The sequence below is a fragment of the Labrus bergylta genome, chromosome 12 (assembly GCF_963930695.1).
Source record: "Labrus bergylta chromosome 12, fLabBer1.1, whole genome shotgun sequence".
Classification (NCBI taxonomy): Eukaryota; Metazoa; Chordata; class Actinopteri; order Labriformes; family Labridae; genus Labrus; species Labrus bergylta.
Genome location: NC_089206.1, coordinates 10,217,685 through 10,240,827, shown reverse-complemented (window position 1 = coordinate 10,240,827; position 23,143 = coordinate 10,217,685). Strand labels below are relative to the sequence as shown.

Genomic DNA, 23,143 nt, shown 5'->3' with positions numbered 1-23,143 from the left:
ACCATTTGCCACTTTTGCACTTTTTGTATGTTCTCTTTCAAACCTTGCTCGGTAGACCCAGTGGGGGGGATTTTTTTATATCTCGTCTGTTTTGACTTTCTGAAGGATTTATAAACGAGAAGGAACATGGCTGACATGACAGGCGGGCACAAAAACCCGCCTCAGCTCCAGCTCTTATCCTGTCGTTATGGTGACTGAATGTTGTTACGATGTTGTTACAATCATAAGCAGACGAAGAGATGTGACGGCCGTCTGTTGAAGTATGGCCATAAAGATTTGGTTTTAAAGCTATGATGCAAGCTTTCAGCAGCTAATGGCAGCTAAATGGGACAGAACATTTAAAATTGAACCATTTTATCACAGGAGATGTTTGGATGTTTAGCAAAAGGATGAGCATCATCTCTAAGTACATAAAGACTTAATAATGGGGGGAAATAAACAGTCACACCGAAAGGGGAGGGAGACATCCACTGCATGAGTAAGGCTCACTATTCCTACATTTTTAAAAAGGACAATAACAAGAGCTTAAATTATGTTTCTTAAAAGCAGAGAACATTTTTACATTCAAAGTAATCTTCAGGAGAGTATAATTATCTCCCCACCGACTACAAGCAGCTGCTCTCGATCTTATTATCCCTTTCAAGATCATCCATTTCAACAGATGTACTGTAGCACCTTACTTTGATCCATGGCCTTGGGCAGAAAAAGACCCTCACAAAACCTTAAAATTGTTTGGCTGGATAATAAAATGGCTCCAGAAGATGAAGGGGTTCTTCTGTCTGGGAGGATTTGAATGCATGAGGAGAGAAATATAACCTCTCTCTGTTACAGCCCACTTCAGCCAGGATGAATTTTACCTTCTGGATACAATGGAAAATGCTTCCACGATAATAGACGGAATCACATTTTTTTTTAATTAGCAGCGGGATAATACACGCACTACACTGAGATTCGTCCTTTCCAACCTGAACCTCTTATCCAAGAACATCGAGATGAAAGCAGCATGTGAAGTGGCAGTGAAGTGAAATAACAGACCATGCTGTGTAATTTGTACTTTTAGCCTCATTGTTATAAAAGTTTGCTGTAATCCATCAGTGTAAAGTAATTTTGTCTTGGTTTGGTGCCAGTTCTTTCTTTGTACCACTCAGGGAGTTAGTTTGATAAATGATTTCCGCAAAAAAAATTACTATCTGAATGCAGAATGCAGTCTACTTCTTATTGGGAATGAAAGCTAGGAATGTTGATTTGACGTATATCGATTAGCCAATGATATCACTGCAACACGGCTAGTGTTTGTGCAAAATGTAAGCATACACAACACTTGGACAAATCAACAAATATCTAGGTTACATCCTTATTTTTTCCACTTTCTTTTCTTCTTCTTTTTGTACAGCTGCAGTTAAGAAGATGTGACACCAACAAGATGACATTTCAGAATCAATGTCTGTATCCCAGAAAAGAAAAAAAGGGTTCAATGTGGTTTTCTGTTCACTTCCGCTTGTCAGATCAATGCCAGATCAGGTCTGGTCAGATCAATTCCTAAAAATATCAATGTTAGTGCGTCAAAGCCTCGTGAATATCAATAACAATATCAGTGAGTCACAAAGAAGTAGATCAATCCTTTGTTTGATTGCATGCTGTGCAGATGACGACTCCTGGTGTACATACTCAGTTTTGAATGGGGTCATGCATGGAGCAATCCCCCAATCACTTCTTCACATACCAAACATTTGTCATCTATTATAAAATGTTGTATATGTTTTAACATCCAGATGCATATCAGTGCATCAATATGCTTGGCATGTCACTCAGTCAGATTGTGTTGTGATAGCATTGAAGCACCACTTTAAAGCTCCTTCAACACGTTTCTAGCTGGTAAGTAAAACAGACAGAAATAAATACTGATGCCTTTCTATGACCAACAAACCAGACAATCAGCGAGACGTGTGATCATTTCTACATAGTGTCGTTGTCAGTCAATGCTGCCACCAGGTGAGTGTCACACAAAGCTTATATAGCATCAGAGCGGACAGCCTTTGTTTACATTTACCACCGAAAAGATTCACAGTCAGTGATATGTGTTTTAATGGTAAAAGACAGAAGCAGGATCTTCATAGGGGATCAGAAAAGAAATAAGGTGAACCGCTTTGTCAGCAGTGATGGCTGAAGTCAATAAGAAGGGAAAGTTCCTCAAAATAGCTTCCTATAATAAAAATTTGCAGAATCAGTAATGGTATGATGTTTGTTGCTTTGGTATTTCGACTTCTTGTCTCTTCTCCCTTGTGTTTGGAAAGTGAGCCTTCTGTTTGCCGGCTGTGCCTTTTAGTCCATGTGGGCTTCTGCAGCTTTCCTATCACCATATCCACATGGTTGATTTTTCCTCTGCTGTCAAACTAAGGAAGATATGTTTAAATACTGTAATAATCTCCTGCTGCTGGGTTCTGAGCTGTAGTTTCATAAATGTTTAATTTATCAATGAAAAGACGATGGATAGTGAAAATCAGAACATGGAGTAAAGTTAAGAACTGATTTTATAACCTGTAAGCTACTGTTACCCAACATTTAACATATGCACCATAAGCTTTGGTCGCTTCTCAGTTGGTGTCTGATATATTTTGAATTCCAGGACTGGGCTTTTGTAAACCCTTTATTCCCACAACTCAACTTTCCCAAAATGAAATGAAGGCAGAAATAATAAAAAATTTAAAGACTATTTAACAATGATGAGAGTTCACTTTTCTACAGCATGTGACTCAACTCCTGAGTCTGAATCAAATCAAATCATGGACACACACTGCCCTCTAGCGGCCAAATGTTTTACATTTCAAGCGTGACTTTCATTTCCTTTATTTCCCTTTAGAGGGCCTCCTTGTCAAAGTTATCGTACATTCTCCTCTATCATTATATGTCACAGAATGATGAAAACCCTGTAAGTCTGGAAGTGGACAAAGTGGAACCTCACTTGTTGCACACAGTAAGAAACCGATCAGTGTGATATAAAATGTAAGTCTGAAGAGTAAAGGTCTCTTTTTCTACCCCTGAGTACAAGCAGATGGCATTTCATAACCAATCACCATTTCAGTTTCTATCACCCAATCACCTTTACATTTATATATGAAGTAGTATCTTTTCCAGCAGATCAACAGATGGCTGAAATGTATGCTTGGGGAACACTTACTTAAAGACATGATTTCTCTTCCTCCTTTCAGACTGAAAACAGATTGAAAAATAGGATATTGAGTCAATGTGCAGCTGTGATGACACATGATGTGATTTTATCTCATGGCAAAAGGTGGCGTTTGACATTTGAAATACTGGATGCTGCCCTTGAGGAGTTTTCTTTTTTTAATGGCCTTTATATTGTGAACGTCATTGCTCATACAGACAGGACATTTGTGAGAGTTTCAGAGTAAAGAGAGGAAAACAAGAACTTCCTGAATAAATCATTCACTCATGGTGGAGCAAATACTGTCATTTATTTAGTAGAAATGCTGCATTAAGTCCAATTCAGCAATGTGAGAGAACTTCCTCTGGTGAAATTTAAGATGTCATATTTAAGTTTAAGTATTACTAGCAAAATGTACTCAAAGTAAAATACAGTCATTCAAATCAGTCTGAAAAATGCCTCCTGTGAGTGTATTATTGATAATGTCATATCGGGGCGCTGGTGGTGCAGTGATTAGTGCGCCGCCCCATGTGTGTAGCGGGCGGCCCAGGTTCAATTCCCACCTGTGGCTCCTTTCCCACATGTCATTCCCCACTCTCTCTCTCTCTCTCCCTGATTTCCGAGTCTATCCACTGTCCTATCTCTCCATTAAAGGCACAAAAATAAATGTTAAAAAACTGCTGTACTGATTCTCAATTAAATTACACTTGTGGATACTTAATTAACATTCAGCAAAAGTATAAAATTAGCATGTTTTTATGTAAAAAAACAAAACCTAATGGTTAAGTCACGTACACCATGGACAGAGTTTTTAGTTCTTGTTGCTGCGGCTGTGGGTCTAAAATCTGAATTCGGCCCTTTGCTGCATGACATCCCCCACTCTCTCTTCGGCTGCCCAATCCAAGAAAGGCAAAAATGGCCCAAAAATTATATTTACAACAAAAAACTGAGGCTATGAAGTTAAGAAAAGCAGTCAGAAAAATGCAGAGAATCACATAGTAAGATATCTCTCTGAATCTTAGTTAGGCTAACATAAAAACATATTAAGAAATGACAAAGTAAAGGTACAAGTATTTCAAGTTGAACTTAAGTCCAGTATCCTAGAAAGTCAAGAAACACCATTGGGTTAGTTTTCAGAGTCAGCAATGTTGTTTAAAGTTGGTTAAATTGGTTTAAAAATATTTGAGCCTGAATGGAGTCTTAACTCAATTTAAGAAATGATGTTGATACAAAGAAAAGTTCAGTAGGTAACCTAGATGTCTAAAAAAAACACTCCTTTAAAGAGATTAAATGCATTAGAAACAGTCTAATAAGTCTAAAGAAATACAAATCACCTGGTCACTACTTTGTGTTGTATCATAAGGAAGTCAGCATAATTCCTGTTCTATTATCACTAAAAGTGATTTTTGAATATAACTTGGACAAGATGATTACCTCTATACAACTACAGTGAGGGTCCTGAAGGGGAAAAACACAGGATAAACAGAAGAACACGTTTGAAAAGTGTAAATTATAAATATAAACAAGCTCTGATCAAATAAAAACAGTCACAAAAAAATGCTCCTTTCCTTTGGTTTAATAAAACAACACTGTAAGAGGTTCACATCAAATCTGAATTGAAACCAAGTCTACATGGAAACAACACCTTCCTGCCTAAAAAGTGAATATTTCCCAGGTTTGTTACAAGTAACCTGCTACATATACAGTATGCTGTGTGCTACATCCATCAGTCATGTAACAATCATAATCTCTTTGTATTAGAGTGCAATGCACAGAAAAAAATTTGTAGAGATCTAAGTAATAAAAGGAGTTATTCAATTCACTGAGCTAAGAAGCCAAATCTATTCTGTGCTTGGTAAAAGTTCTTTAAGGCTTTTTTTTTTTTTTTTTTTTTTTTTTTAAATACAAAAGTGTAATGACATCTTCTAGCTATGGCATGAAAAAGTTTCTGTCTAAAGCAGGAGCCACTTGGATTCTTGACATACATTCACTGAACAGGTATACAATCATTGATAAGCACTATATCCAAAATACTTCTGGAAAGATCGGAGATGAAAAGCCAGACTGTTGACATCTTTTCACAGCACTCATGCAGTCACATTGTGTGCTTTACATTCTCTTCAGCATGCACTGCACTTTGGCTTACATGCGAGAAGAAAAAAAAACAGCGGAACAAAATTAAAGTTGTTGTAAAAGAAGAGAAGAAATCATCCTTGCTAAACAAAAACAAAAGATTCAGATTCTTTTGACATGCAGAAAAAAAAAAAAAAGAGATGTAACACATTGAAAATACTGTTCACATTCTGTGCAAATGCTCTTTCCAAATATAGTTCTCTCTACACTGACTTTCTTCTTGAGCGAGGGAACTCCAGGAAGCTATGTCCAGGTGAGAGTGTGCTTCCTGGGGAAGACAGTCCTGTGTTGTCCCTGGAACCAGGTGAGCAGCCCTGGATCCTATAGGATACTGAGTTATAGTACACAGAGTTAATGTGGCAGCCGTGGTGTTCACTGTTGGACACAAAAGGACTGTCACACATGCCCAAACGGTAGCACACACAGGAGCAGAGGGAGCTCAGGCTGGACTCTCTCCTGTGTCGTCCTGTCTTGATCTGAAAATGCAGCCTGTGTCTGCAGGGGCTTCTTTGCCTCTCCTGATCCTCCGCCGGGGAAGAGATGAGGTTTGTGCGGCTGGTCCCCTCCTCGATCGGGAGGAATAGCGTGCTGTGGCTACGAGTGCGACTGTGTACCACATTGCTCTTGTTCCTCTCCCTGTCTCTGCTCTGCTCCCCTACGACGCGTAGAGCCCCGTCCAAGAGGCCTCTGTCCCTCTTCAGTGAAGCCCTTTCTTGAGCATCTCTCCTCTCGTCCTCGGTGTTCATGGTAAGGAAGCGAAGCACCACCAAGTTCAGAAAGGCCCCGATGACAGTCAGTCCCACCAGGATATACATGAAGCTGAACGCCACGTACGGCGTCTTCTCTTGGAGGTCCTCCTTCTTCTGCAGAGCCACAAAGTCCCCAAAGCCGATGGTAGTCAGCGTGATGAAGCAGTAATAGTAAGCGTGGAAGAAGCTCCATCTCTCGAAGTGAGAGAAGGCTGCAGCACCAACACACAGTGTTCCGATGCAGGACAGGAAGCCTACTAGGACCATGTTCTCCATGGACACCTCTGTGCGTCTGAAGCCCAGGCACTGCTTCATCTTATGGAGTAGATAGCGGACGAATGTGTTCATCCTTTCTCCCAGGCTCTGGAACATGACCAGAGTCAGAGGGATACCCAGCACGGCATAGAACATGCAGAAGACTTTTCCTGCATCTGTGCCTGGTGCTGCATGTCCATAACCTTAATGCAGACAGATGAGAATGAATCAGAGGAACACAGTGACGCATACTGAAGCAATGCTGGTTAATTCTATAATTACAAACAAGCCTTACATGTTGCATTCAGGTTAAAAAGAAAAAGATATTTTTAAAAAACCCTCAGAAGCATTGCATTAACTTACCAATGGTGGTGATGACTGTTATGGCAAAGTAAAAAGAGCCGGCAAATTTCCACTGTCTCCCCGCGCGATGGGGCTCAGCTTGTAACACCACCCGCTCGATCTCGCGGTAGTCGTCCTCGGAGAAGCGGTACTTCTTCTTCATCTCGTTGCGCTTCTGCTCCAGGATGCGCCTACGGGAGTTCTCGGACTCGGACTCCAGCGCGTCGAACACCGCGGCGCCGACCAGCAGGTAGGAGAACATGCAGAGGATGAGCGACAGGGTCCGGATGTTTTGCTTCTTCATCCTCGCTGTCGGCTTGAGAACAGTCGGCGGAGCAGAGCAGGCGCAGTCACAGGTGTTCGACTGGTTCTTCAGCGTATGGGCTCCACATTAGTGTTGCAGCCTGTTGCGTAAAACGTAGTAGCGACAGAGACGTGTAGAGCGAAGACAACAACAAAAATTACACGATTTGAATCAGTGTCAATGGGTTCAGGAATCACATTCAGGTGAAAACGCGCATATCCAGCCGTGCGCGTATATAGAGAGCGATTGATGCTCTCACACGGTCATCCGTCTCAGCAAGTGGTCGCAGTCTGCCTCTTCGCATGCGCAAAGCAGTCACCAATAAAAAGCTGTGTGTAAACATTTCATTTGAATAAGAATCATGGCGAGTTCAACACCAATGTTCAGTCTTGCCACTGCTGTGTGTGTGCAACAAGTGAGGTCCTGACTCGCAGATACCAATGTAAAAAAGGTGAGGAGGGGGGTTCAGCACCATGGGCAGCGACCAGAGGGAGAACACTTTTAAACTGTCTACTGCGCAGCCGAGGTCAGGGCAAACACGTCAGAGCAGAGGTTAAAACAGAAACACACACACACACACACACACACACACGGCAGTGGTTTCAAAAGCTGGATAAATTACTTTAATAACGTATTTAATATTCATGTTAAACTAAGAACACACCAACATGTAAAATGGCATGTCAATACTGACTCTGAAACTTCTTAAAATGTAAAGACTGAAGTGCTTTAGGTTCTATCATACGCTCCAAATGCATATTGTTGATTGAGGTATTTGCCAAACATTAAATGCCTACATTTACAGTATGCCCAATTCTGTTCACAAGGAATGTTGTGTTTTTTTAAAGACATAATTTCAGTAGATAAAATACATTTTAACTCTAAAATTATGATCAGCTTCAAAGCTTACAAATAATAACATTAATCGATGTGTTATCAGGGAAAAAGTAAGCTGATCTATAAAAGTACAGTAGGCTTTCAGAAGCTATTTTTTTTAAATAGGCCTTCATCTGAGCGACTCTTGCAACAGTTACATTGGCCTGACAGTTAAATTGATGCACATTAACTGCTCATGAGTGTTTTCTCAGGTTATGACTTCATGTGACTTCATGTTTTGATGGAGGTGTGGAGACCCAAACGGGTGTTTGTGCCTCTCTGCACATGACAGAACTGATCCCAGTACAGTGGCTATACAAACGGCGTTGCTACACTTATTGCTTTTTTGCAAACCGACTGTAGGTGATGCTGGTTGCCATGGTTACTTATACCAGAACTTGGACTGTCAGTGAGGTAATATGTTGAGTGTAGTGATCCAATCTCTCGTTTGATGAATTATGTCATATCAGTATTCATCTTTTTAGTCCAGCATCGGAGGAGTGGAAAAGAGATCAAACAGTTGAATCAGATAAAAACTGAATTGAGCCATCACGTTACAGCAGCTATGAGACGCACACACAAACACACACTGCAGGTGTGTCACTGTATGTTCTTTTTGTTCCTCTCAAACAGAGCAACCTGCCTGCAGCGGCCCTGTTTCTGTGTTAAGTGGCTAAATCAGCACACTTACATCCCTGTTGTGATTCAACCCAGCTCTCCATAAATCAATTACATCTCAGCTGAAAAGAGAGGTACCTGAAGCCCTCACAGGCTGCCATCAATCAACACAGCTTGTATTCACAGCCTTTTGGAAGCCCAAGGACCTGGAACAAAGTGAGGAGGCCCATCAATCCACAGCGGCCCTGAGTTTAAGGAGAAGTATTTAGACTCATGAGAGAAGGGCCATTGATTTGGTTCTGCTCATTTTTTGCTCTTCTCTCTCTCAGGTATATGTTTCAATTAGAAGCTGGCATGGACAGATTAAAAGGGTTTTTATTATAAATTATTACACAAAAGTCACTAACTGTCCACAAAATCCAGTTTTATGTCATGTTATACAGGTTCAATTGCCTATACTGTCTGCATTTGTTGCTTTATTTTCAATAGGACAGCTTAGTCCTGCAAGAAGAAATCCTGCAAATCCTGTATGTGTGTGTGTAATAGGGGGGGTAACAGCTCTTAGTATTGTTTTTCAAAGCTCTTACTTTTCAAGAAAAAAAAGCCATCTTGTCTCATATTACCCACATGTTTTCATCTTAAACAGTCCATACAAAGCATTTGTCCATCTCGTGGAATCAAGAAGACATCCTCTCTGTGTTTGGTGAGGCTGTCTGAGAATATGCAGATGGTACAAAAGCGTTTTTAAGATGCACATGGCATCATGCGAAGAAAAAAGGGACCTTGTGCCTGGAGGCGTATTTCTCTTCTAAATAAAACCCATCTGCCAATTCTGCAGGAGAAAAAAAATAAAATGCAAATCTGGCAAAATGCTAGAGGAAGGCTTCTAAAAATTAAGCTCCTCTGTAAAAGCCAAACTTTGAGGATGGTCTTTAGCAGAAAACAGCAGCTGTGCTTTGACAAGGAGAAAATGACAGACAGGGACAACCTGATACAGAGAGATATTGAAGAAAATAGACCTGTTGTCAAAGGAGTCATAAAAAGAGGACAAGAACAAAAAGGAAGACATCTAAATCTGGAGAGGAAATATTGCAAACATGACAGAATGAAGGATTACGAGTTATTTTATAAATGCATAAATTCTTGTGTTTATGACTGCATTTATCAGGAAGAGCAAATGCTGAACTTTCCTTGCATTGGTGATGAATTTAGTTACCTTTTACTCAGGCATGTATGCAGAGATCATTGTAAAAAAACAAAAAAACTGCAGTTTTTGCCTGAACTAAATAACACAAAACTCTTATAATATGCAGGATTAGGGAAAATTTACATTAAGCTACAATTTCAGAAAATCAGCAAATACAAGGCATGATGCAACATTATAATGCAATAGCTTTAAATGTACCAGTATATCTAACACACTGCCAAGGAGATGAAAGAAAGGTACCAAAGCCACATTAAACCTGACGCTATAAATGTTTCAGGAGGATCAATCTTTGAGGAACAGCAAAAAGCAAGGCAGAAAAAATAACATGACTCTTTAGCAAAAGTCACACAAAAACAAAACCCATAACAGATTTGGATCTTTTGTGATTTAAAAGGTGAAAATCAAACTTTAACTCTCAACTTTTTTTGATATCAAATTAACTGAAATGCTTCTTTATGAGCCTTGCAGAGTGTGAGTTTAATTAATAAGTGTGTGTGTGTGTGTGGGGGGGGGGGGGGGGGGGGTCTTCAATATTACATTTAAACACAAACAAGGATATTATGGTTTGTGATATAAAAGAAACAGACCGGTAACATAATGCATACAATAACTATTGCAGCATTTCTCTTTCCAGTAGACCTATTTGAACCATACAGTTGTAACAAACAATTGCAGACACACATATATGTATTTATATCAGCTTTCATCATGTATGACCTTAAATAGGCAATGTAGAAGTTAAAAATAGAATGCATGCTGGCATCGTGTCAGAGATATTTACACTGTAGTTGCCATGGCGACAGACTATAACTAAACACTTGGTGGTAAAAGTAGTTGCCTTTATCCTCAGAGATCATAGACGGCACAATATAAGGCTGAAGGATTATCCCCTCCGATGTGTCACTGATGGACCGAGTCATATTTGGTGCTGTCTGCTTTGTATCGACACAAGAGAGAACAGATACACTTGTGACACGGGACAATATCGTAAAGATGTCACTTGTTTTTATTCTGTTTGTATATTCAATGGAAATAACGTTTGCTTGTGTCCCTTCATCTGTTAGTTCTGTCATCACATACTTCCTTAGCAGTGTATGCGATGCTTAGCAAAAAAACTCATCCTATTTCTTCATGTTTTATCTATTATATAACAACCATATTAATAAATAGAGACCAATAGTGCCCAAAAAAAATGTCATCAAAATCTGTTCTGCCCTTTCTTTGTGTGTCATGAACTGTACTATTTCGAAAGACATTCACATCTCACATGGCAGCAACTTCTCATCAGAGACTGAAACCGTTGATATCATGTGTCAAGACCAAAAGACGAAAGAGAAGCACCTTTTAATCAGTTAGCTTGTGCATAAGGCCCATTATCTTCTAACCATAAAGTTCACTTCTGATGACGGTATGGTTTATTTCTCACAGCTACAAATCCACACAAACTCACAGGTCTACAGGACCTTTAGGCTAAAATTGCATTGAATTTGATTTGACAACAGAAGAAAAACATGAAGCTGAAAAGCCTTGATGTTCCCTTTAACAAAAAGACATAAAGACACTGTTTTCAACCAGTGTTGATCATTTAAGAAAACATTTAAGAAAACTACAAAGGCCTTCCTCTGTATGGCCTCAGTACAATTATACCCAGAAATAAGGACACTTTAGGCCTAGCCAGCTATATTCAAATAACTATGGCCACAACAAAGCAATATTATGGTACAAATCACTGCCAATGTTACAGCAGAATAAACACTGAAAGGTCGCAACTCAAAAGCATGAGCTTCTGTAGACACAAAGCAAGCAGAGCTGCAGAGTTTTTGACAGACTTCACATTGCTAGGCAACGCAGTAGGCCTAGTTGTTGGTTGTCTCAGTTGTTGTACTCACCTCTCTGAACAGCTTCCACGGGCTCTTGTTTTCCGTGTAGTCTTCAACAATCCACCTAAGGTAGGCCAACTTCTTTTCTGGCACTCTCACGTGAAACCAGTCCAATCTGTCCCAGTGTGACCAGTCCACCTCTCTGCCTCGCTGCTTCGCACAGCTTACAAACATTTTGAGCTGGAGAAAAATAGTGCCATGTAGTTTCGATAACAATGTAGCATTAGACCCGGCTTGCATCAGTCAGTTTGGAGTGTGTTTTATTTTTGGCCTGTTGGGAGTTGTGATTGGTGCGTTAAACCATTGGTTGATTGGCTAGATGCGCATGCACAGCAAATTTGTAAGCAGGTTTAATTAGTAACCTCTTTGAGCAGTGTACTATAACGTTACACGAAAAAACTTGCTGAAAATGAATAGCTGGAGCTTCTTCGTAAGTAGACTGTCCTCAGGTGAACCCACAGACTCCGCCCACAGGGCTCGTGCTAGAATGAACAGGAAGCAAGCACTTCAATTTTGATGTGAGGTATGAGTTAGATATATTCAGTTTCAAATGATCTTCAAAAACAGCCAGCCAGCCTGGGTTTTACGTATATTAACCTCTCTGTGTTTTAACAAATCTTTCCACTTGTGTTTTGCCCATTTCAAATATTCCAATATGGAATCCATGAAGCGGAGGCACTAAATAGCAACAGCAAATAGTGGATGCCTGCAGAGCCTTGTGGTTTCCACAGTAACAAAAGCCCAAAATAGAAACCCACACCAGCGGCGATTCAACGTTGAATCCCTTGTGTTAATACACAGTTCTATTTATACCCGCTTCTGGTGAAAATTGTTCCCATGGGTGAATGCATCCGTCCAATTACTGAAAAGATGGACATGATGGTCCAATTATATGATCACACCCCTGACTCTGTCTTTGCACTGCAGGTCTTTACAGGCTGAATAACTGAATCCAATATGATGTGATATACTGAAGATATTAAACAAGTGAGATGGTTTTTAATGAGACAGATAAATCAGACTGATTTTGAGCTGTGAGTTGTTATTGGCTGCATTGTTTGAGGGTTGCAACTTGTAGTGCTGTGTTATATGTTTTTACATAAACTCAGAGGCTTATTCTGTTCAAACGGTTTCTACTTTTTCCCCCTTGTTCTATTAAATAGTCATGTAATAAATGGCTTATTAAACTAGGCCTTTTTTTGATTTTGCAGGGGGGGGAAACAGAAATTGACTAATCCAGAAAATGGCCCTTGATTTATTGCAATCCACACATTTCATTATAAAGAGTGACTTGACTCTCTGAAAGGAAATGAGCAGCAAACATAAGTGTATTTTTAGATATCCCAATAATGATTCCTTTTTTCAGTGTCTTCTGTAAAATCAAATTGTTGTTGTGATGTAGGGTTTCTGTTGATAGAAATACATAGCTTTTATCCACATACAAAACATATTTCCATATTTAAAATATTTAAAACAGCGTCAGTGGTGAAATAAGGGTGATTGGTTCAATAGAGTACCTTTGTTTTGTAGCTTGCTGCTATTTTTCCTTCATATTTTAATGATTCAAATACTTAAAGCTCCTGTAGGAGTTTTAAACTGGTGGTGAAACTGACTGAAATCAATACCGATGCTTCTTTATGGCCTACTAGAACAAACAAGACCATCCCTGACAAGATTGTATTATTTGGATGTTGCAATTCTTAATGCCTGAATTCCCTGCCAGGGGGTACGTGTCGAACAAGTGGATTAACAGCATAGTACAGAAAGAGCCTTCCATTCATTTTCTACATACTTGATGATCCATTTGACTGTTAAGATAAGCAAGACATGATTTGTCATCAGGAAACATGACTTACATAGGTACAGGTCAAGATCAGCAAAAGAGATGAGACATATCCACTTTGTCCACAAGGGGCGCCAATATCGACACAAAACAAAAGTTACTCACAGCTGATTTTAATAACTTCTTTGTCTTTTTTGGGGTCTTGAACAACTGAAAACACAATCAGTTGTGGGGCATAAAAGGGCACCGATTTTACCATGGCCTCTATGCTTTATTTGAATTCCCTATAAACAGCCCTGCACTTTTCCTCTCATTCTCACCATTATAAAGGTAAAGCCTGCAATTTATTAAAAGACATATTTTAGTAACCTGATCCCTCTTACAAAACCACCCAGACTATTGTATCTGGAAGGATCACAACATGTGACTTTCTTGTTTTTTTTTTTATAATTTTGGATCACATGTGCATTGTCAATTTGATCTTTTTTACAAAGTAGTTTTATACTCTTTTAACTTAAATGAACCAAACTGACTTTCTCCCTGCGTGGGGTATCTTTGATGTAGTTCAGCCTTTTTCAGTGTGAATTAATTGGATGCTTTAATGTTTTAAAAAAGATACCTAAACACTGTATTTCATATGGCTGTTGATTTCACAGTAATCTGAGTTGTCACTATCTGCAGCATTTTTATTCTATATGCACCTCTGTTTAAAAAACCCACACAAAAATGTTTTTTTTGCAACATAGATATGAAAATACAAAAGCTTAGCTGGAGAGTTGCTTGATTCCTCACTTTTCTGAATAATAAAACCTTTGTGATTTATATGCCTTAATCCTGACTGAGTTTTTGATTGTGACACATTTGTGTTACTCTATATCGCGTTGTGTAATACGTGTTTATTTATTAAGTTATCAAAACAGTTTCTTATCATTGCTCTCGTTTTCGTTACATAAGAGTCAAGAGAGTTTTCGTGTAGCTAAGATAAGCTTCCTGACTCATATCAGCTGGTTTGCAGTTTATCACCTTCAACCAACACAGCAAGTGTGCTGCGTTCCCGTTCGGTCGGAAAAAACGAAACCTTCCTTAGAAAGCACTTTAGCCATTTATTTTATTGCAAAATATCGCCACAATGAAGAGATTTGTATTTTACGACAGTGGCCAAAAGAGGTAAAAATGCTTTGTTTGGCCAACTGATAAAGAAAACCAGGGTCATGATTTATTACGTGTATAGACCTAACTTAATTTTCATTCTTATGATGATCCGCAGAGGCAGCAACGACAACGTACTATTATGGGTATTTTGTTTTTCCAAATCGAATGGCTATTAAAAAAAACATACTGTTTAATTGAACGTTTTCTCCGTTTAAAATTACGGGGAAATGTACGTCAAGTAATGTGGAGTTTGAGAATTGCTACTTTGTGGAAGCACTTGAAGGCAGCCTAGTACTGCAGCCGCCCGACGGTGCCGCTGTCTGACGATGGTAGACTGGAGAGACGGATGGTCAGAGCCGTCCCCTGTGTAACCTGAACATGCAAGTGTGACTTGATTCTTGTCGGTTTACTTCGCCTAACCAGGTTGCACAATTACTTAGCTTTAGTTAGTCATATTATATTTAAAATTATGGAGGACGACTGTGTTTGTGACTACGACTCGACCTGGGACACAGAGAGTGATGGAGACGACCCGGCCGGAGAGAGCCAAACCCGTCGGTTATGTCCAGACAAAAACAAGTCTGCCTGGACTTTAGTAACTGTATGCCTTTCTTGAACTTTAATCGAACCCATATCGTACCTAAATCATGTTACTGTGTCGGATACGATGAGTAGAAACAGGTTGGTTTGCAGCCGGCCAGGCGTTTTGCTAACATTGACTGGAAAAGCTAATGATAGCTTTTTGCCTCTCTGCTGCTGGCTTGCTAACTAGCCTTGCTATGTTAGCCGCCGATGGTAGCTCACTTTCCAGGGGCTGGACGTAGCTGGTGTAATGTTTTAGTAATCATTTAGGGCACCTTACATTGTTTTATTTATTTTAAATATACATATCCTGTTATTAGCATCTAAAATGAAACATCTTAATCGAGCATGTAGACTTTATCTCGGAGGTCGAAGTGGAATAGCTCGGCCTTGATTATGTCAACATGTACTGCATAACGAAATGTCAGCTTATTACAGTCTTAGCATATATCACTGTAACTCATCATGACGTGACTGATTTAAAATGTACTCGAATGCATTTCCCCTGTATATGTCGCGGTGACACGTTTGATGTAGGTTTAATTTCACTTTCACTTTCATTTACAGTGGCATCACACGCCAAGAAACATGAGAGCAGCAAAGGACATGCAGACCTACAGAAGAGAGTATCCAGTAAGCAACAGCCAAAGCGTCCAACTAAATATATGTCTGTAATATCACACAAATGAGAGAGGTCAAATGATGCCTCTTTTGTTTTTTTCTCTTTCTTGCAGAACCTCGCTGATGACGAGTGCTCAGAAGACAAAATGAACAATTTGCAGTTTTATCTGAATAAATTTCCTTCTGCTCCAGATGGTAACATTTTAGAGTGTTTACATTTTTTTTTTTAGCATTTGGGAAAGTGAGTGCCCTGTTTCCTGATGCTTTTTTTTTTTTTTTTTCATCCTGTGGCACAGATGTCTTCATAGAATCATTTCTGAAGGAGTGGAAAAACGACTACAAAAGATTGGAGAGAGTTCACTCGTATATCCAGTGGTACGTATTGTTTGCGCTGTTTGTTTTGGCTGTGTCGAAGTTAAAGTTATTTTAACAAAGACATCTTATTCTTGTGACCTTGTAGTGAGAAGCTGCCAGCAGTGTGCTGTCATGAAATATGATTTATATAAAATATGCTGATTAGGTGTTATTCTTGTGTCTGTTGTACTATTTCAGGTTTGGGTGGGCAAACTTTTTCCCAATAGTGAGTCAAATGGGGTTAAAATGTCCTTTCAATGCATTAGCTACTATTTTGGTTTATTTAGGTTCAATGAGGCTTCAGATTTGTATGTGGTCATTTTATTTATGAAGCACCAAGATCATATTGTATATTTTGCCTACAAAGAGTTGCATGAAAAGCTGACATCATCTTAATTAAATTACTTATGCTTTCATTTGGTGCTAATTGACTCTGTGTTGTTTCTCTCTTGAATATTCTGCCATCCTAAGGCTGTTTCCACTGCGAGAGCCGGGGGTTAATTACATGGCTTCAGAACTCACCAAGAAGGAAATCGAGGTAAGTCTATTGTTATGCCCCGTCAACAGGGGAAGCCAAGCACAACAAGAATAAAGGCCCCAAATCCCTCACTTCCCAAGCAGCCACTGAGACTATATGCAATGTTTTCACCACAACATCATTTATTTACAGGACAGAAAAAAAGTGAACAGCAACATGTGAGTGAGATAAGAATGAACGTAAGCTTCAGGGTGAATCAGTGCCAAACATAACAAACGAAACCGAGTCTAACTGACAGTGAACCAAACTAACCTGATAAATCAAAGAAAACAAAACACAGCAAACTTACCTCCCTAACGAACCAAAACAGAAGAAAACCATGTTAAAGTAACTAGTTATTTATCCCCTAAATAACCTAACACAGAACTAAATAGGCTCAATTGCTTAAAAAAGGAAAACATGGCGTGGCAGGTTGGAAGGTGAGAGACATGGAGTTCCCCTCCTGCGCTGCAGTCACGTCATCTTCCTGCTTTAATAGGGGGAAGACCTCTTCGCAGCCTTTCATCAGCAGGAGCAGGAAATTAATCGGCCAATCAGCTCCTGGGGCTGGCACACCTATTCACACACAGACAGACAGAACGCAGGCAACACATCCAACCTAGGAAAAAAAAGTAAACCGGCAGAAGTACAGACATTAGGACTACATTCGTAACACTATTGGAAATGAAAATCTGTCAAGCAGTTCATAAGAAGTGTTGGGTTTTCAACAGTTGCCTTTATTTGCACAAATCAAAGCCACACATCACATGTATTCCAACCCTAAGGTTCATTCAACAAAACGTATCCATTGAATACACAGCTTTCATTTACTTATCTGTGCTAACAGCTGTCAAGCTGGAAATGCGGACACACTAGATTAAATTAACCTATTAAAAAATTAATAATTTATTTTCTTTTTGATGGTGCTGTTAGGGGTAATCATTAATGCAAAAAAGGGTTATGCATTTTGTTTATATTATTGCCTTTGCTGTATTTGCTCCCAAGGCTTTCAAGAAGAATGAGGACGCCAAAAGGAGACTTGTCGAGTCCTATGAACTCATGTTGGGCTTCTATGGCATTCGATTGGTCAGCAAAGAGACGGGCGAAGTGAAACGAGCAGATAACTGGAAGGAGCGATTTGGAAATCTAGAGCGGTAATTATCCAAATACTTTCATGGTAGCAGTATCACAGATATGTCTTTGTGGTTCATAATTTCAGCATTCCCTCCTCATCTTTCGCAGAAACATGCACAACAACCTGCGCATCACTCGCATCCTGAAGAGCCTGGGCGAGCTGGGCTTCAAACACTTCCAGGCCCCTCTTGTGCGCTTCTTTCTGGAAGAGACTCTAGTTAAAAAGACCCTCAGCAGTGTTAAACGCAGCGTCCTCGACTACTTTCTGTTTGCCGTAAAGGACAAGCAGAAACGTCAGGAGCTTGTGCGCTTTGCATACCTTCACTTTGAGCCAAGGGATAAGTTTGTGTGGTGTCCCAGAAAGATTCAGAAACAATTCAGAAAGGCAGAGAAAAGATCGGATGCAGTTGGGAATGGAGACGGAAAAGAGGAGGTGCTTTCACGGGGCAAAAGCAAAGACGGAGAAGCAGTTGTGCAACAAAAAGAGGATGGACTTGATAATATTTCAAAGGCTCAGAAAGGAACTGATCAAACTGTGTGTAAAGAAAAAAACAAAGAGTCAGAGGCATCCCCTGAGCCAAAATCAGACTCTGAGACTGTCGATAATGGAAATGCTGAGGCAGAATCTAATAATGAAATATTGGGCAATGGAAGTGACTCAACGGAGAATGTTGATGAGATGGATCAGTCGCCCAGTCCTGAGTCTGTGACGTCAGAACCCAAGCCCTGTGCGGACAGTGAGGAGAAACTTTCCAACGACTCAAAGGACAGCAAGCAGGAACCCGACAACATTATGCAAACAGATGGCGACATAGACACTGAAAAACCACCGAAGAAGAAGAGGGAGGATGACAAGGTGCTGCCAAGCAACGGCTCCGCTGGGGACTTGGCCGGTGGGCAGATGGAAGAAAAAGCTGCGTCTAATAAAGCCTCTGGTCAGACGAGCCCATCATCGCAAACCCCCCTTAAGACGTCAAAACACTCACCCTCCCTTTCTTCAGGAAGGGAGGAAAAAATCCCAAGGACCGATTTTAATCAAGTGCCAGACAAAAAGGAAGAGGAAGAAACGTCACAGGAAAATGGGTCAGCCACAAATGGGTCAGAGACGAGCACTGACAAAGGTGTGGATGAACAGACGAATGGGAAGGAGGCGGAAGATGCTGATATGGAATCGAAGCCCTCAAGCTCAGACCCAAATATGGGGAATTCATGAAAAAACTGGTTGATAGAAGGAAAACAGTAGTTGAAGCTAAAATGAAATGTAATATAAGGACAGAGTCTGATTTTCTGGGCCTTATTTCTGCTATGTTTGATGTTTAGATATGGATTCTTTTTACTTTGAAGGAGAATATGAACTCATGTGGGACTGGATGTGACTCAGTTTCTACGTGGCCCTCAGAAAATGTGAAAGGACGAAGCTGGTGATATTCTGTGTTTTTGATTGTTGGCAACAAATCCTGTGATAGGTTAAAATATCAACGGAAAACTTGATGGACTGCTGTGATCTGCAGGACCAGGGATGTGACGTTAGGCTCATTGTCACTAGCTTTTTACTTGTGCTGGAGATAGAGGATCTGTGAGGAATTGGCAGGTCAACTGTCCTCAGAAAATTCAGTTACACATTTAAATTTACAAACTTTGTAGAATTATTATCCCTCTGAAATAATGCTAACGTTGCTGCTGCTGCTCTGTCACCGCTACGCAGTTTTGGAAAAAATGTGATTGGATAACAAAAATGTAAACAACCATGATAACAGAAATGTATCCATTATGAATATCCATGCAACAACTTTTGGTGGATGAGATTTAAAGAGGATGTTGCTTTCCAAATTTCAAATGCCTCACTACAGTATTATTGTCGTCATTTTTCCACTGAGGCTAATTGTCCTGATCAATCTTTTTTTTTGAAAGACCTTCACAGGTTCTGTGATCAAAGGACAAGAAATGTGATTTTTAATCCTCTCTTTGTGCTAACATCTATTAATTGGTACATATTAAATAAGACACTCCTTTAGTAGACCCACAGTTAGATTGGTCTTATAAATTGTGACATGGCTGCTGTGAAAACTCAACATGCTAACAACCTCATTGTGTTAATGATAGCGATTTTTCTACTCTGGCTGTGGCACAGTTCTTATTTAAGACGTTAATTTAGTAAATTCACAGCAGCTAAAAAAAGGAAGCGTGTATGTGGGATTGAAATGAAACAAGTCAACTTCTGCGACAGTGTCTCGTTTTTCTCAAGTTTTATTTTGGAGTTTTTGGGCGAGAGTGAAGCTCTGAGGCACAGATGATACATCGGCTTTGAATTCACAGATAAAACATTGTTTCGGTCTTTCAAAAAGGATTTATTGACAATGACAAAATGAACGTCTATCACCAGACTTCTTCACCTTGATAATAACAAAGTCTGTCAATAACTGGTATTTAATACTAAAAGCACTATTATTAATGTATATCAATGGAATGGATATTTCTCAGCATTTTAACACCTTAATACTTTGAAGAATTGCGCTATTTTTTTTTTTTTGCACTGAAAAATAAAAAAATGAATTCATTTTCTTATTTTCCTTTTTTTTTCTTGTGTGTTAAATCTTTCTGCACCCGTTTGTGTTTCTGCTGAACCCCCGATGCTCCAACGGGTTTAAGACTGAATGTCATTGAAGATATGTTTCCGTAATCTTGCACATCATCTGTGTTTTCATGCAGATTTGGGAAGTAGACTTTTGAACACTGAGAACCTTGCCAAAAAAATGTGAAGAGACTGGTTGATTGTACAATATGTCTGTATGTTGGCGGGAATGAGTAAGCTTTGGCCATGATTTAAAGTCCACTGTGTGTTCATTTGACTTGTTTGGCCATGACATATCACAAGCCAGTTTGATGATGTTGATGCATTTCTTTACATTTGCACTTAAGTTTTCACTGTTAATTGTTGACGTTTTGGTATTTACAGAATGAAATGGTAATGACTTTTCAAAAGTGCTGAATTCTTTATAAATGACTTTTCCCTACTACATATCTAGCTGTTAACAAATCAGAATAAAGTGATACTATTTTTGGATGTTTTTATGAAACTGATATGTGTTTAGCCAAAGTCTGACTTCGGTTATAGATTATTCAATTGTAACTCTCAGGATAACACTGTGGTAGATGTCAGCTTTTGCTCCTATTCCTGAGACTCCTTTTGTTATGTTTTTTTAATTTCCCAGTGCAGCATAAAGTCAGACGTATCCGTCTATTTCTCCAGCCTCAGCGAAGACACGACTCACCAGAGAGGAGGGAGAAAGATGCTAAAGATATTGATGCAACACAGTCTGTTCAGACCTCAGGATCAGTGTGCATTTGAGGCTGTGAGTCAGGAGGAAGAATACATACTGTTCAAGTTTGCTGTTTGTTTTTGCCCCCCTCCCTCCCTGTTTGGAACATTATAAATAAAACGTCTTAACAGTTTCTGTTGACTTATTCTAAGACGTGATCAGGAGCAGAGCTCGGATTATTCCTGTTCTCTTTGCCAGGGGAAGAATGCCTTTCTCTTATTTTAAAACTTCTTAATCTCTATTCAGTGTGCTTCCATTTATATTTGATGACGTTTGCAGGCTTTGTCTTGTGTGGTGCCGAAACAATGAGTCAATTGTTTTAACGTTAATTTTCCACTGTTGACCTTAAAGAGTCATTGTAATACCATTTAAACCATGAATACCAGACGTTGACTTGTTCAACAGCTATATTGATGTGATTTATGTCTTTTCTTTCACGTCATTGTCAATCTTCAGCAGTTTCATATTTTCATATAACGGTCAAAAGAAGATATTTGAAGATGACTTTGTGCTGTTAACAGTCAGGATTGTTTAGATTTTCAGTGTTTTATATCAATTAAAAGACCAAACTGTCAAGAAAAAGAATCTGAAGATTTGTTGATAATGAATATAATCAACTTTGAGTCAGACTTTTCATGCAACACACTGTCAAAACTATTTCATAGTGAAGTGGTCATGTTGGGAGGAACCCCTGAAAAAGCGATTTGTCAGAGTAGACTCTCGAAGTTAATGTTGCTTCCTACTCCAGCAGTTTTTTATAATGATTACTGATTAAAATAGCCTATATATATTGACTGAAGGGGCATTCCCTAGTTTTACTGATGAAGAATTGCCCATCAAAGACTTAATTTAAGTATTTTCTGTCTTTAAAAAGATCCTGGAAAATATACCTGATGTTGCCATAGTGATGTTAATGGGGCTACCTCTACCTGTGTTTTCAGATTATCCGTTACAAGGAGGTGATTGTCCAGATTTTGTTTGACTGAGGTAGCCCAATTTGGGCACTGACAGCAGGGCAAGCATAACGTATGCACAAACACACGGATGAATTCAATTTATTGACCCTTTCAATCTCCACTACTCAAATCTACCTAAAATTAAAGTATCATACAGATGTTAAATCCTTGTGAATTTATATATAATTTAAATTTTGTGCTTTAACAATTAACATAACAGGGTAAGAACATAACTCAAAAAAAATGGATGTCCAAAGTCACAATTTAAGATACTTCTTTAAATTGCATGCAAACTCCTGCACACAGACATTTATTTGAAATGTTTTGTTAAATCTTTTTTAAAAATACTTACTTGTAGGTAAAAATACTTGTAGAAGCCTGCTTAATGCTCTGCTTGAAGGTTGCACACATCTCATAGTTGAATTCTGAAATAAAGCGTGTGCTTCTTACCTTGTACCTTCCTGTACATGCGTTGAAGTGTAAAAGGTGAGATGTTTGTAAAAAAATAAACATGACTGCAGATTATCCATCACATCTACCGTACAATTATGAAATACGTCAGCAAAATCTAACCCAAACAATCTGTTCAAAGGAGAGGCAGACCATAGCTCAGTGGTTTAGAAACTGCCCGGTGTGTCTTGTACTACTTTCAGAATTTGGTTAGTTACCAACATGTGGTGACACAGGAGCTGCAGCACCCAGAGAACGTAGAGAGAGAAGATTTTACAAAATATTTTACAAACAAGATTTGTTTGAGAAGGACTGAATACTATGGAAGAAAAGCTTTCCAATTACATGTTACTGGATTATCTGACATAAAAAAAAAACACATTTAAAATACTTTATATATGTATTTATTAAATAGTCCTACATACACAAGACTTTTTGACTCACCGGCCAAGATGACTGTAAATTTAAAAAAAATCACTGGCCAAACGTACTTTTTACTGGCCAAAGAAATAATCACATTTTTTTTTGTCAGTTTTGTTTTAAGGCCTCATGTCATCGAGATACTGCAGTATTTTGTTTCTTGGGATCGGATCACAAATGTAGGTCAGCAACAACATATGCCTGTAAGTGCATGCAAATGGTGTTGTAGCTATGTTAAGCAAAACAGATTTCTAAATTAAGATTATCACAGCGCTAATATTGTTTAAAAAAGTTAAAGGCATTTCCCAGTATAGCATCAAGCTA

The 23,143-nt window shown here is 39.1% G+C and overlaps 2 protein-coding genes across 4 annotated transcripts; one reads left to right on the top strand and one right to left on the bottom strand.

Annotated features, from left to right (window-relative positions):
- Nucleotides 1-4,726: 4,726 nt before the first annotated feature.
- LOC109992347 (potassium channel subfamily K member 15) lies at nt 4,727-7,338 on the bottom strand. The gene is made up of 2 exons (XM_020644907.3): nt 6,667-7,338; nt 4,727-6,506 (listed from the first exon to the last, which is right to left on the bottom strand). The coding sequence occupies exons 1-2, from the start codon at nt 6,947-6,949 to the stop codon at nt 5,503-5,505; spliced, it is 1,287 nt and encodes a 428-aa protein (XP_020500563.1). The 5' UTR covers nt 6,950-7,338; the 3' UTR covers nt 4,727-5,502.
- A 7,428-nt stretch (nt 7,339-14,766) lies between these two features.
- Nucleotides 14,767-21,126, top strand: LOC109992340 (opioid growth factor receptor-like protein 1). Of its 3 annotated transcripts, none has more exons than XM_020644893.3 (7): nt 14,767-14,845; nt 15,615-15,680; nt 15,782-15,863; nt 15,965-16,043; nt 16,494-16,560; nt 17,545-17,693; nt 17,782-21,126. In XM_020644893.3, exons 2-7 carry the CDS (start codon nt 15,636-15,638, stop codon nt 18,884-18,886), a joined length of 1,527 nt encoding a protein of 508 aa, XP_020500549.1. In that variant the 5' UTR covers nt 14,767-14,845; nt 15,615-15,635; the 3' UTR covers nt 18,887-21,126. The 3 variants fall into 3 exon arrangements, with proteins under 3 accessions (XP_020500549.1, XP_020500548.1, XP_065817467.1); XM_020644892.3 differs by having other exon boundaries at nt 14,775-15,066; XM_065961395.1 differs by lacking the exon at nt 14,767-14,845 and adding an exon at nt 15,066-15,146.
- The last annotated feature ends 2,017 nt before the right edge of the window (nt 21,127-23,143 follow it).